General features: G+C 41.1%; 1 protein-coding gene across 12 annotated transcripts in view; it reads left to right on the top strand.

Moving 5' to 3' along the window:
• Window positions 1-14419, top strand: part of Wdr62 (WD repeat domain 62) — a 697795-nt gene that overhangs the window by 569234 nt on the left and 114142 nt on the right. For 10 of the 12 annotated variants that reach the window (XM_070087131.1, XM_070087133.1, XM_070087132.1 and 7 more), the window contains one exon: window positions 9433-9510. The exons of the other annotated variants lie outside the window; for them this stretch is intronic. In XM_070087131.1, coding sequence (XP_069943232.1) covers window positions 9433-9510 — 78 coding nt within the window. The remainder of the gene's footprint in view (window positions 1-9432; window positions 9511-14419) is intronic. 12 annotated transcript variants of the gene reach the window in all.

Raw genomic sequence — 14419 nt, 5'->3', positions numbered from 1 at the left:
TACTACTATTTCTACTACAATTACTACTACTATTTCTACTACTATTTCTACTACTATTTCTACTACTACTATTTCTACTATTACTACTACTATTACTACTACTATCTCTACTACTATTTCTACTACTACAGCGGACTCTCGGTTATCAGCTGTTCCTGTTATCGGTCAACTCTGGTATAGGCCGGTTTTTTGGCTACCGGTTATCGGCCATTATTTCGCTTATTGGCCGTATTGGACACGTCCATCCACCGGCCCAGCCCCTTTTGCCTCAGTTTGACTGTGTCTCTGGGCGTGAGAGGAAGCTCCTGCTCAGCTCATTCATCCAAACATATTGCTATACATTCATTGTTTTTGGTGGTTTTTTGAAGTGCAACTGCGAAATAAGTAACCATGGCCCCAAAGAAAGGTCCCAGTAAAGTTCCTTTGGTAAAGAAAGTGAGAAACACAATGGAATTTAAGAAAGAAATTGTAGCAAAGTACAAGAGTGGTGGTGATAGAGGGTGGTAGTGATAGTGGTAGATGGTACTAATGATGGTGGTAGTGGTTGTGATGGTAGTAGAGGGTGATTGTGATGGTGGTAGAGGGTGGTAGTGATGGTGGTAGAGGGTGGTGGTGGTTGTGATGGTGGTAGATGGTGTTAGTGATGATGGTAGTGGTTGTGACGGTGGTAGAGGGTGGTAGTGATGATGGTAGTGGTTGTGATGGTGGTCGAGGGTGGTAGTGGTTGTGATTTTGGTAGAGGGTGGTATAGTGATGGTGGTAGGTGGTGGTTTTGATGGTGGTAGTGATGGTGGGAGAGGGTGGTAGTGGTTATGATAGTGGTAGAGGGTAGAGCTGCAGGACCTTTGTCTGGAACAGCAACAGACTACAGCTGAGGAAATTGCTTCAGAGGAGGAGGAGGAAGAGAGAGGGGAAAATGTGCCTTCTTCAGTGATTAAGGATGTGCAAAGTGGAGTGTGTTGCAGGGGTGCAGTGACTCAAGCCTCTCTCCTTCTCCCTATCTTCAATAAGCCAAGAAGAGTCTTTAAAAAAGGTATGTAATACTGATTTAATTGTTCATGTATTTATTTAGTTCTCATTGTTTTGTGTATATAAAACTATAATTAATCTTTAAAAAAAATTATTTTTTTGTGTGTGAATATTTTTGGGTGTCTGGAACGGATTAATTTATTTTTTTTTAACCCCTAAACGGTCCAAACGTATATATATGTTCTGACACATAGCGCCCCAAAGGTATATATACGTTTTAATTTTCCTGCCTCCAAATTTGACAGGATTGGCTTGAGATGCCTGGTCAGCATAGAATAGGTCTTAACACTTGGTGTGCACAGTATTAAAAAAATCTGGGAGCACTTAGTACCTCGTGGGAGCACCAGTTAAATTGAGCGCCAGCCAGCTAGAGCAAACAGTGTGGCAAACACCAAGGATTCACTGATGTAATATCATATTAACACTCCTCTTTTAAGAGGAAAGTGATGTTAACCCCTAGTTTAGGGTTTGTCAATCTCTGTCTATCTCTGTCTGTTTCTGTCTATCTGTGTCTGTCTCTGCCTTTGTCTATCTGTGTCTGTCTCTGCCTTTGTCTATCTGTCTCTGTCTATCTCTTTCAATTGGCCTCTGTCTATCTCTGTCTCACAGGTACACATAAATACAAGTATACATAGCATAAATTATCTAGGATAACCCAAAAAATCCAGACAGTGCCATACTCTGCTTGAAGATGTGAGTAAAGGTGATGATGCAGTCTTGTGGCTCTCTGAGACAGAGAGCTAGACGGATAGACAGATAGACAGGGAGCTTGACAGACAAATAGACAGACAGACATGTTTGTGTACCAGCGAAAACAAAGGGAGAGCGATGCTCATCAAATGTCACCTCTAATCTTTTCTTACCAGCTGCACCCCCCCACCCTTGTGTATGCTCATCAAATATCAGCTCTTATCAGATGTTATCTCATGCTTCAAGGGAACTTATTATTACCTATTATTATTATTACGTCTCCTCCTCCTCCTTCTCTTGCTCCTCCTCTTCCTCCTTATCCTCCTCCTCCTTATCCTTATCCTCCTCCCTCCTCCTCCTCCTCCTCCCTCCTCCTCCTCCTCCTCCCTCCTCCTCCTCCCTCCTCCCTCCTTCCTCCTCCTCCCCCCTCCTCAGCCCCCCTCCTCAGCCCTTCTCCTCCCTCCTCCTCCTCCCTCCTCCTCCTCCCACCTCCTCCTCCCTCCTCCTCCTCCCTCCTCCTCCCTCCTCCTCCTCCCTCCTCCTCCTCCCTCCTCCTCCTCCTCCTCCTCCTCCCTCCCTCCTCCTCCCTCCCTCCTCCTCCCTCCCTCCTCCTCCCTCCCTCCTCCTCCCTCATCCTCCCTCCTCATCCTCGCTCCTCCTCATCCTCCCTCCTCCTCATCCTCCCTCCTCATCCTCCCTCCTCCTCATCCTCCCTCCTCCTCATCCTCCCTCCTCCTCATCCTCCCTCCTCCTCATCCTCCCCCCTCCTCATCCTCCCTCCTCCTCATCCTCCCTCCTCCTCATCCTCCCTCCTCCTCATCCTCCCTCCTCCTCATCCTCCCTCCTCCTCATCCTCCCTCCTCGTCCTCCTCCCTCCTCCTCATCCTCCCTCCTCCTCCCTCCTCCTCCTCCCTCCTCCTCCTCCTCCTCCTCCTCCTCCTCCTCCTCCCTCCTCCTCCTTCTCCTCCCTCCTCCTCCTTCTCCTCCCTCCTCCTCCTCCTCCTCCTCCCTCCTTCTCCTCCCTCCTCCTCCTCCTCCCTCCTCCTCCTCCCTCCTCCTCCCTCCTCCTCCTCCCTCCTCCTCCTCCCTCCTCCTCCTCCCTCCTCCTCCCTCCCCCCTCCTCCTCCCTCCTCCCTCTCCTCCCTCTCCTCCCTCCTCCCTCTCCTCCTCCTCCTCCTCCTCCTCCTCCTCCTCCACTGCCACCCCCCCACCCCCACCACCACCCACCACCCCCCACCACCACCCACCACCACCACCCACCACCACCCACCACCACCACCACCACCACCACCACCACCACCCACAACCACCACCCACTACCACCACCCACAACCACCACCACCCACCACCACCCACCACCACCACCCACCACCACCACCCATCACCACCACCACCACCACCCATCACCACCACCACCACCACCCCCCACCACCACCACCACCACCCCCCACCACCACCACCCACCACCACCACATATCCAAAACATTGCTGGGACCTATAAATACTTTGTATATATTCCAAGACAATAGTAAATGTCCACCTGTCAGTGTGTTTGTGACAATTTGAGTACAATTTCAATACCTAATACTAGTGTCAGAACAATGATTGATTATGAAATGACAAGAACTACTATAAATTGTAATTATCAGAACATAAAAATTGCATAAAATAATCACTGTTTTTGCAGAGGTGCTCAGAATACAACAGTTTAGAAGCATATACGTATAAAGATACACAACATATCCCTCCAAACTGCCAATATCCCGAACCACTCCTTTGAAGTGCAGGCATTGTACTTCCCATTTCCAGGACTCAAGTCCGGCTATATAAAAGTAACCGGTTTCCCTGAATCCCTTCACTAAATATTACCCTGCTCACACTCCAACAGCTCGTCAGGTCCCAAATACCATTCGTCTCCATTCACTCCTATCTAACATGCTCATGCACGCTTGCTGGAAGTCCAAGCCCCTCGTCCACAAAACCACCTTTACCCCCTACCTCCAACCTTTTTGAGGATGACCCATACCCTGCCTTCCTTCCCCTACCGATTTATACGCTCTCCCTGTCATTCTACTGTGATCCATTCTCTCTAAATGACCAAACCACCTCAACAACCCCTCTTCAGCCCTCTGACTAATACTTTTATTAACTCCACACCTTCTCCTAATTTCCACATTCTGAATTTTCTGCATAATGTTTACATCACACATTGCCCTTAGACAAGACATCTCCACTGCCTCCAGCCACCTCCTCGCCGCAGCATTTACAACCCAACCTTCACACCCATATAAAAGTGTTGGTACTACTATACTTTCATACATTCCCTTCTTTCCCTCCATAGATAACATTTTTTGTCTCCACATATATCTCAATGCACCATTCGCCTTTTTTCGTTCATCATTTCTATGATTAACCTAATCCTTCATAAATCTATCCGCTGACACGTCAACTCTCAAATACCTGAAAACATTCACTTCTTCCATACTACTCCTCCCTAATTTGATATCCAATTTTTCTTTATCTAAATCATTTGATACCCTCATCACGTTATTCTTTTCTATGTTCCCTTTCAACTTTCTACCTTTACACACCCTCCCAAATTTGTCCACTAACCTTTGCAGTTTTTCTTTAGAATCTCCCATAAGCACAGTATCATCAGCAGAAAGTAACTGTGTCAACTTTGATAATTTTTTTCTTCTTATTCTTTTTAGTAATTATTACGGGACAAGGGGTTACTGGCCCATTGTTTCCGACATTTTAGTTGACTTTTACAACACGCATGGCTTACAGAGGAAAGATTCTTAATCCACTTCCTTATGGATATAAAATGAAAAATAATAAGACCAAGAACTATTAAGATAATATCAAAGAAAATTCAGATGTGTGTGTATAAATGAATATGTACATGCATGTGTAGTGTGACCTAAGTGAAAGTAGAAGTAGTAAGACATACCTGTAATCTTGCATATTTATGAGACAGACAAAAGACACCAGCAATCCTACTATCATGCAAAACAATTACAGGCTTTCGTTTTACACTCACTTGGCAGGACGGTAGTACCTCCGGCCCATTTTGGTTTTAGGCTGAGCTTCTGGAACGGATTCTGGCCGATAACTGAGGGTTCACTGTATTACTACTACGTATTACTATTAGTACTACTATTGCTGTTAGCACTATTATTACTATTACTTTTATTACTACTATTACTATTATTACTACTTCTGTTATTATTATGACTATTTCTACTATACTACTAGTACAACTGTTACAATACTACTATTGCTAACAAACCATGGTATGGGTGGGGCTCGAACTCAGCAAGTGATTTGTAAAACTCCTGTGGTTTGTTTGCAATCATGTTGTTATGCTACTATTGCTACTGCTGCTGGTGCTGGTGCTGCTGACACTGCCACTGCTTCTGCTACTAGTATTCTTCTTTTTAATGGTCAGAAAATAAATGCATACACTCAGGAAAGAAAGTTAAGAAAGAATTTTAATCTTTAAGAAAGAATTTTAATCTTTTTATGTGTGTAAGTCTTCATGCTATTCTTGCTACATTGCAGAATTAATTTGATTTCCTTTCTCCTGTTTCAATCTTCTTTTGGTCTACTTTCTCTACTTGTGAATGAGAGAATTGATGTACTAGCTTAATCCAACCCCTTCATAAGAGCTGGGAAGAGAGGATCACATGCAAGTGCTTTAGCTTTGAACTCTGTATTTTCCCATAGAGGAAGGAGCCTGATGTTATGTTTGTGCATTGTCTCTGACATTAAAAGAGCAGGGATTACCACCACCTGAGTTCAGTTTATATTGCTGCTAGTAGGAGGGGAGGATGGATGGAGCAGGGCTCATTAATTCATTGAAGTGAGGAAAGGGAAGAGAGAGTGTGTGCAAGGGCAGGAACAATCTCACAAGAGGTAAAGTGGCTTCTTTAGACCTTCCCTCCTTCCACCAGCAAGTGTTTTTCCTCTTTATGTATTTGCATGTACTTCAAAATATATGTACAAGTTGAAATTAGTCAAATATATGTACAAGTTGAAATTAGTCAAAATATATGTACAAGTTAAAATTAGTCAAAATATATGTTCATGTTGAAATTAGTAATGTGGGTTATCAACTTAATCTGGCGTAGCTGCCGTAAATGGACAAAATAAGATTTATAGTTTTTGTGTATTAGTAATTTTGCTTATTTTTAATTTCTGTGGATAAATTGGATTCTGATGAATTTGGTAGGGTATGTAAAAGAAAAAAAATTAAAAGTGAATATAGGAAAGAGTAAGGTTATGAGGATAACAAAAAGATTAGGTGACGAAAGATTAGATATCAGATTGGAGGGAGAGAGTATGGAGGAGGTGAATGTATTCACATATTTGGGAGTGGATGTGTCATCAGATGGGTCTATGAAAGATGAGGTGAATCATAGAATTGATGAGGGGAAAAGGGTGAGCGGTGCACTTAGGAGTCTGTGGAGACAAAGAACTTTGTCCTTGGAAGCAAAGAGAGGAATGTATGAGAGTATAGTTTTACCAATGCTTTTATGTGTGTGTGAAGCATGGGTGATGAATGCTGCAGCGAGGAGAAGGCTGGAGGCAGTGGAGATGTCATGTCTGAGGGCAATGTGTGGTGTGAATATAATGCAGAGAATTTGTAGTTAGGAAGTTAGGAGGTGCAGGATTGCCAAAACTGTTGTCCAGAGGGGTGAGGAAGGGTTGTTGAGGTGGTTCAGACATGTAGAGAGAATGGAATGAAACAGAATGACTTTGAGAGTGGATAAATCTGTGGTCGAGGGAAGGTGGGGTAAGGGTTGGCCTAGGAAAGGTTGAAAGGAGGTGGTAAAGGAGGTTTTGTGTGCGAGGGGCTTGGACTTCCAGCAAGCATGCATGAGCATATTTGATAGGGGCGAAGGGAGACAAATGTGTTTTAATACTTGACATGCTGTTGGAGTGTGAGCAAAGTAACATTTATGAAGGGATTCAGGGAAACCGGAAGGCCTGACTTGAGTCCCGGAGATGGGAAGTACAGTGTCTGCATTCTGAAGGAGGGGTGTTATTGTTGCAGTTTTATAAACTGTAGTGTAAAGCACCCCTCTGGCAAGACAGTGATGGAGTGAATGGTGATGAAAGTTTTTTCTTTTTGGGCCACCCTGCCTTGGTGGGAATCAGCCGATGTGTTAATAAAAAAAAATAATTTGGCTTCTTTACTTTCCTCTCATTTCTTAAGGAATAAGGAATGTTGTACATAAAATAAATAAATATGAAGGACAGATAAACCATAGAATTGATAAAGGAAAAAGGGCGAGTGGTGCATTGAGGTGTCTGTGGAGACAAAGAACATTATCCATGGAGGCAAGGAAGGGAATGTATGAGAGTATAGTGGTACCAACACTCTTATATGGGTGTGAAACATGGGTGGTGAATGTTGCAACAAGGAGAAGGCTGGAGGCAGTGGAGATGTCATGTCTAAGGGCAGTGTGTGGTGTAAATATTATGCAGAGAATTTGTAGTGTGGAAATTAGGAGGTGTGGTTGCTAAAAGTGTTAGTCAAAGGGCTGAAGAGGAGTTGTTGAGATAGTTTGGTCATTTAGAGAGGGTGGATCAATATAGGATGACTTGGAGGTTGTACAAATCTGTATTGGAGGGAAGGAGGGGTAGGGGTTGTCCTAGGAAAGGATGGAGGTAGGGGATGGAGGGTAATATTTTGTGAAGGGATTCAAGGAAATTGGTTAGCCAGACTTGACTCCTGGCAGTGGGAAGTACAGTGCCTGCACTTTGGGATATTGGCTGTTTCGAGTGACATCTAAACTGTCGTATCTGAGTGCCTCTGCAAAGACAGTGATTGTGTGAATGTTGGGGGATTTTTTTTTTTTTTTTTTTTTTTTCACCCTGCTTCGGTGGGAAACAGCCAACTTGTTAAAAACAAAAATGTGTGCACACACATATGTGCATGCATGCACACAGAACAACTACTGTGAAAAGAATAGTGAACTTCCAAGTGCTTTCATGATTTCTCACTATCAAAGAACAGTTCATTGATGTGAGAAATCATGAAAGTGCTTGGAAGTTCACTATTTTTTTCACAGTGGCTGCTCTGCTTATTGTGATGTCACCTGTTTACTGTGATCTTATTGCATTTATGTATCTATATGTATTTTTTTTTCTTATGTACATAGTGAAAGTGTTGAATGATGATGAAAGTATTTTCTTTTTGGGGATTTTCTTTCTGTTTTGGGTCACCCTGCCTCAGTGGGAGACGGCCGACTTGTTGAAAAAAAAAAAATGTACATAGATTGTAATGGTCACTGAAAAAGTTTCTTGACTTCATATGCTGATCTGTGCTGATGGCAAGCATAATTTTCTGCAAAATTGTTACAGAAAAATTTATCTAATGGCTGTCTGTGAAGGACACAGCACTTCATTCATAAATATTTCCTCGTAATGATTCATTGTCAGTGTTGTACTAAATAAGATTGCTGAGAGTGAAATTTATCCAGCCACTAGAACTTAATTTTTGGCTGTATTGATATACCACTCCTCATGAATATGCAGTAATAATAATCATTATTGGTATACAACAGAATCTGCATCGTTCATAATCTCCTTATTTTCAGCTATGTAGTCAGTCATTCCATTGAACAAAAACCAAATGCACTTTATTAAATGTATGATAATTTGAATTTCTTTATCACAGTCTGTGTTCAAGCTGTTTGTCATTAAAAAGAAGACAATACCATAGGTATAGGTATAGCATTTGAATTTTGTTTTTAACAATACATCTGAATAAGTAGGCCTTCAGTCATAGACATATAGTTTTGCCAGCTGAGCAGGCTCTATAGTAATGAGGGTGGTGGGTAATTAGGCATGTGAACAGCATGTTAGGGGTGAAAGGTCAGGTAAGGTGTGGGCATGAGGTCATGGGGAAGTGGTGTGTATGAGAGCATAAGGGTGGGCAAGGTGTGATCTTAAGGTAGTAGGGGACTGTTGCCATGGGCATTATTGTATATGCAGGTTGTGTGGGTGGAGGTTGCTGGTTGGGATAGTGTGGGTGAAGGTGTGACTGTGGGGGAGTTGTTTGGGCAGAGGTTAGTGGGTGTGTGTCAGGGAATGGGTGGAGGTAAGCTGTATGCCAGATGTGGGTGGCCAAGGTATGGTATTGGACACGTAGAAATGGAACTCTGAGACGAGGAAGGTTGTATGCATTAAGTAGGCCTACCTCATAAGACAACAGCCTCTCCTGTACATTCATCATGAGATGAAGGGGAAAGATTCTGGCACATGCCATACTCCCCTACATTTGCTCCACCATGTAACTGATTAATACAGCTTTCACTGAAAACATGCTACAACTTTGCAACAGTGCTAAGACAAAAACTTGTTAGAAGATCTTGTGTTAACAATGGTCTACTGTACTGTAGTTTTGTAATAAAAATTATTTAATATTTGATATCAGACTAAAAATTTTTATTTAGTATTGCTAATATATTTTTCATGATGCATGTGCTCATTTCTAGGCACTTTATGGAGACAGAGCTGTGAAGTTGAGATGCTTTTTAATAATTTTAAGAGTTTGACATTTTCTTTGGTTTTAATAAAATTTGCTTATTGAGAAACCTAATGTGTCTTGTAAACTGTGATATTCTTGTGTGTGCATGGTAACTCAAGTGCATGTCAGAACTATTTCTCTTTATTTTGTGACACTAGCATCCTAACTTGCAGGATTCGAGTGGAGATCCTGACTTTGTCCCTTGTCCTGACAGTTTAAAGGAAATAATTTCCGGGGAAGAATCTTTCCAGGTATTAAATTTTTATGTGGTTTATCAGTGATCAATAAATTTTCTATTTGAGCAAAATTTTTGTGTATGGGTTTTTCATGAACCACTAGGAAAACATGTCTGTTTTAATCTCCTAAACTACCAGTTTCAGGGTAATTGTCTAGCTAAACTCTCTTTCTGTCTCTGTTTTCTATTTGACTGCTAGTTTTCTTTGCCAGTCAAGTCTGATCCATAAACACTGGCCATTTTTACATTGTCAGCTAAGTGCCGTTCTTCATGTTTGTTTTACAAAGTTCCTTACTGTATACATGTTTTTGCAGGCAGTTGATAGATCTACAAAACGAGTTAAAGATTGTAATTGGCGTAAACCAGGTGTTTAAGTTTGTATAAGATATATATACATGTTCCTCCAGAATGGAGGATAGGTATAGATATACAGGCGGGCCCCATTCGTATGGCTCCTAAAGTCCATGACCCCAGATGATAGCCAGAAATCACCAGCAGGTGGAAAAGAGCATTTTTTCATTATCGAATGCCTCTAAATGCCCGATAATGTGTTTATCATATATTAAGTGTGCAATACAGCTAGACATGAAAAAAAGTAAAAATAAATACACAGTACATACAGTACTTACCTTACAATACAGAGCCATTCAGCCTTCTCTAACGAGCCTTGCCCATGGCCGGGTTCTGGGAATAGAAAGACTCAAAACTCATGAAAGGGATATACAGCTGTTGTATGAAAACTGCAATAATGGCAGAAAAAGAGTAAAGGCACTGAACATAATGAACAGTAGCTCAGTTGAAAGCCAAAGAAAACAGGGAACACACAAAAGTGGGAGGCGTATACGTGGGGCCCTTCTGTACTCTTGATGAGTTGTGCTCATCAGAGGCAAAGGAAAATTCCTTGCCAGAGGAAGGTTATGATTACAAAAGTACAGGGAAAGTCACAGGTGAGTTTTCAGTTGTTGAGGAAGATAAATCACCAGTTACAGTCACTGGGAAACTGTTGCTTTTCTCATTTGACAACCTGTTAAGTCATGAGGAATGAAACTTTCTTTAACCCTTTGACTGCTTCGGTCATATATATATGTCTTACGAGCCAGTGTTTTGGACGTATATATACTCAGTAATTCTATCGGCTTCAAATCAAGCAGGAGAAAGCTGGTAGGCCCACATATGAGAGAATGGGTCTGTGTGGTCAGTGTGCACCACATAAAAAAAATCCTGCAGCATGCAGTGCATAATGAGAAAAAAAACTGACCGTTTTTTTGGATTAAAATGCCGACTTTGAGGTGTATTTTCGTATAGTATTTATCGTTGTTTTCTCGTTTTCATGGTCTCACCTGATAAAATGGAAAACATATTGCAGAAATAGAGATGATTTTGATTAGTTTCACGATGAAAACGACCTTGAAATTGAGCTAAAATTAGCGGAAATGTTCGATTTTTACCAATGTTCAAGAGAAAGCAAATCACACCACACGTCAAATACACGTAAACTGGGGAGTCTAATATTCTATCACTAGTGCACTGATATTATTTTTATCATTTTTACAATAATGCAGTAGTCTGCATAACAGTAAATTTTGTATTTTTTGTATGAATAAAAAATCAAAATAGAAAGCAATAGTAATATAAGAGGGGCCTAGAGACATGACTAATGAACAGAGGATATGTTATTTTAGTGCCAAGAATGCCTACATTGTTTATTCTAGACCCTATTTTGAAATTGGCATCTTTTTTAATTTGCGTGAAATTAGCCAAATTGCCAATTTCTGACCACTGTATTGGGTAGTTCAGATTGGTAAATGGGCAGTTTCTTGTACTCAGTTGATAGAAAAAATGGAGTTCTAAAGAAATAGCTACGAGTTTGGTCAACTGGAACAACGGAATTGGCCGAAACAAATTGCCAATGCGTACATGTCGCCGAGGCCGCTAACTTCATGGGAGTGTAATTCCGTGAGTTTTCGACCAAATTTCGTACTTTTGGTGTCATTACCATCAGGAAAAGATTCTCTATCTTTTTTTTTTTTTTAATTTTGCAACATAGTATGACAGTTACAGATGTGCCTGCGACAGTCAAAGGGTTAAGAGATACATTTGAGGATCCATACCAGCCTTTCACATTAAGACAGGTACTGGTGAAAGTAGAAATTGATTCACAAAGCATTAACAAGAGTCCCCAGTTAACAACTGACCAAAATTTTCCTTGACAAAATTAGGTTCTGTTTAGTTAAAGTATTTGAAGAGGATCAGTGAGCACCTAGATCTAATGGAGAAACAAGTTAGCCATCTCCTTATCAAGGCATCAGTAAATTTAACCCTTTCAGGGTCAAGAGGCCAAATTTCAAAGGATGCACCAGTGTCCAAGAATTCTCAAAAAATAATTTTGCTATTTTTTCTTATGAAATGGTAGAAAATCTCTTTCTGAGTGTAATAAAACAAAAAGTATGAAATTTGATGGAAAATTGACAAAACTATGCTCTCACAAATTTTGATGTGTCAGCAATATTTACGCATCGGCGATTTTGCGGACTTTGACTCCCATTTTAGGCCAATTACATTATTCCAGTCGACAAAATTCTTAGCTATTTCACTAGTATTACTTCTATCGATTGAGCACAAGAATTCGCCAAGTCAACTGTTTCAACTACAAAATAAAATGATCGGAAATTGGTAATTTGGCCAATTTAATGCAAAGTTCAAAATACTCCAATTTCAAAATAGGATCCAGAATAAACAATGCAGGCATTCCTGGCACTAAACTAACATTTGCTCTGTTCATTAGTTACGTTTTCAGGCTTTACTAATGAATTCCATTTTTATTTTTTATTCACATAATAAATTTTTATTCAAACCAAAAAAAATAGAACATTTTTTTTTTTTATCATCACACTGGCTGATTCCCACCAAGGCAGGGTGGCCTGAAAAAGAAAAACTTTCACCATCATTCACTCCATCACTGTCTTGCCAGAAGGGTGCTTTACACTACAGTTTTTAAACTGCAACATTAACACCCCTCCTTCAGAGTGCAGGCACTGTACTTCCCATCTCCAGGACTCAAGTCCGGCCTGCCGGTTTCCCTGAACCCCTTCATAAATGTTACTTTGCTCACACTCCAACAGCACGTCAAGTATTAAAAACCATTTGTCTCCATTCACTCCTATCAAACACGCTCACGCATGCCTGCTGGAAGTCCAAGCCCCTCGCACACAAAACCTCCTTTACCCCCTCCCTCCAACCTTTCCTAGGCCGACCCCTACCCCGCCTTCCTTCCACTACAGACTGATACACTCTTGAAGTCACTCTGTTTCGCTCCATTCTCTCTACATGTCCGAACCACCTCAACAACCCTTCCTCAGCCCTCTGGACAACAGTTTTGGTAATCCCGCACCTCCTCCTAGAACATTTACTGTTATGCAATATTGAAATAATTGCATAAATAATATCAGCACATTTGTGAACGTATATTAGACCCACCAGCAGGTGTGTATTAGATGTGTGAGGTCATTTGTTTACTCTTGAACATTGGCAAAAATTTAACATTTCTGCTACTTTGAGCTCAGTTTCAAGCCATTTTCAGTACTAAAACCAATCAAAATCATCTCTGTTTCTGTAAAATGTCTTCCATTCTATCAAATGAGACCAAGAAATCACAAATACAACTATAAAAGACATACGAAAAAACACTGCAAATTTGTTGTTTTAATAAAAAATTACGGTCTCAGTTTTTTTTCTCTCATTATGTACTATGTGCTGCAGGATTTGTTTTATGTGGTGCACACATACCATATAGATATATTCTCTCATATCAAGACCAAAATTTACCGCTCACAGCTTATCAGAGTGAGCTGAGCTCATGACGTAGATCTACAGTTTGGACCCTCAACGTAAAGCCGTAGATCTGTGGCACGGACCCTCGAGGGGTTAAATAAAGGCAGGGGTTGGCTGCCTTCAGAAATTTTTTCAGACACTCATGAATCCTTGAGATTTGGTTCCTAAAAAAAATATGTATGCAGGTTGCAAGAATAAGCCTCCTACTTGCTGCCTGCTAGTTCCTGCTGTGGTGGCTTAATAGTGTGGCCCTCAGATACACTCCAGGGTAGGCTGGTCTTCAGTCTTCTTTCACATTTTTGAACTGCTGTGCAATCATTTCGAGTGGAATTATAAGATTTTGCTTTTGGAGCAATGAAAAGATGAATGTCTTAGCCATACAGTTAAAAGATGAAAAGGAATAGCACTCTTAGAGATTGTACAGAGCTGTGTATTGTATAATAGTTATAATATCTACGGAATTTCTTCTTTTTTCAAGAAACCAGCCATATCCCACCGAAGCAGGGTGGCCCAAGAAGAAAAACAGAAGTTTCTCCTTTTAACTTTAGTAATGTATACAGGAGAAGGTATTTTAGTCACCTCTTCGACACTCATGGCTTACTGAGGAAGAATTCTGTTCCACTTCCCCATAGGGATAAGAGGAAATAACAAGAACTAGTAAGAAAACCCAGAGGCGTGTGTGTACATATGTTTGTATATGCAAGTGTAGTGTGACCTAAGTGTAAGTAGAAGTAGCAAGATGTACCTGAAATCTTGCAGGTTTATGAGACAAATAAAAGACACCAGCAATCCTACCATTATGTAAAACAATTGCAGGCTTCCGTTTTACGCTCACTTGGCAGGACGGTAGTACCTCCCTGGGTGGTTGCTGTCTACCAACGTACTACCTAAAATCTATGGAATTATTAACACTATACAATTATTAATCATGAATGAGCTCTCCTCTTTGGTATAACAGGTAATCATTAACATTCTGATTTTTAACTCAGTACAGCAAAGGCAAACAAAAGGACTGAGTTATGCGAAGACTTCAGTCCTTTAAAGTTTTCATTAGCCAAGGATGCTTAAATTCATAGGGCCATTATTTTTTGTTT

Source organism: Cherax quadricarinatus, chromosome 21 (assembly GCF_038502225.1).
Source record: "Cherax quadricarinatus isolate ZL_2023a chromosome 21, ASM3850222v1, whole genome shotgun sequence".
Taxonomy (NCBI): Eukaryota; Metazoa; Arthropoda; class Malacostraca; order Decapoda; family Parastacidae; genus Cherax; species Cherax quadricarinatus.
Note: the sequence above shows the minus strand (reverse complement) of the source record. Positions and strands in the feature narration are given on the sequence as shown.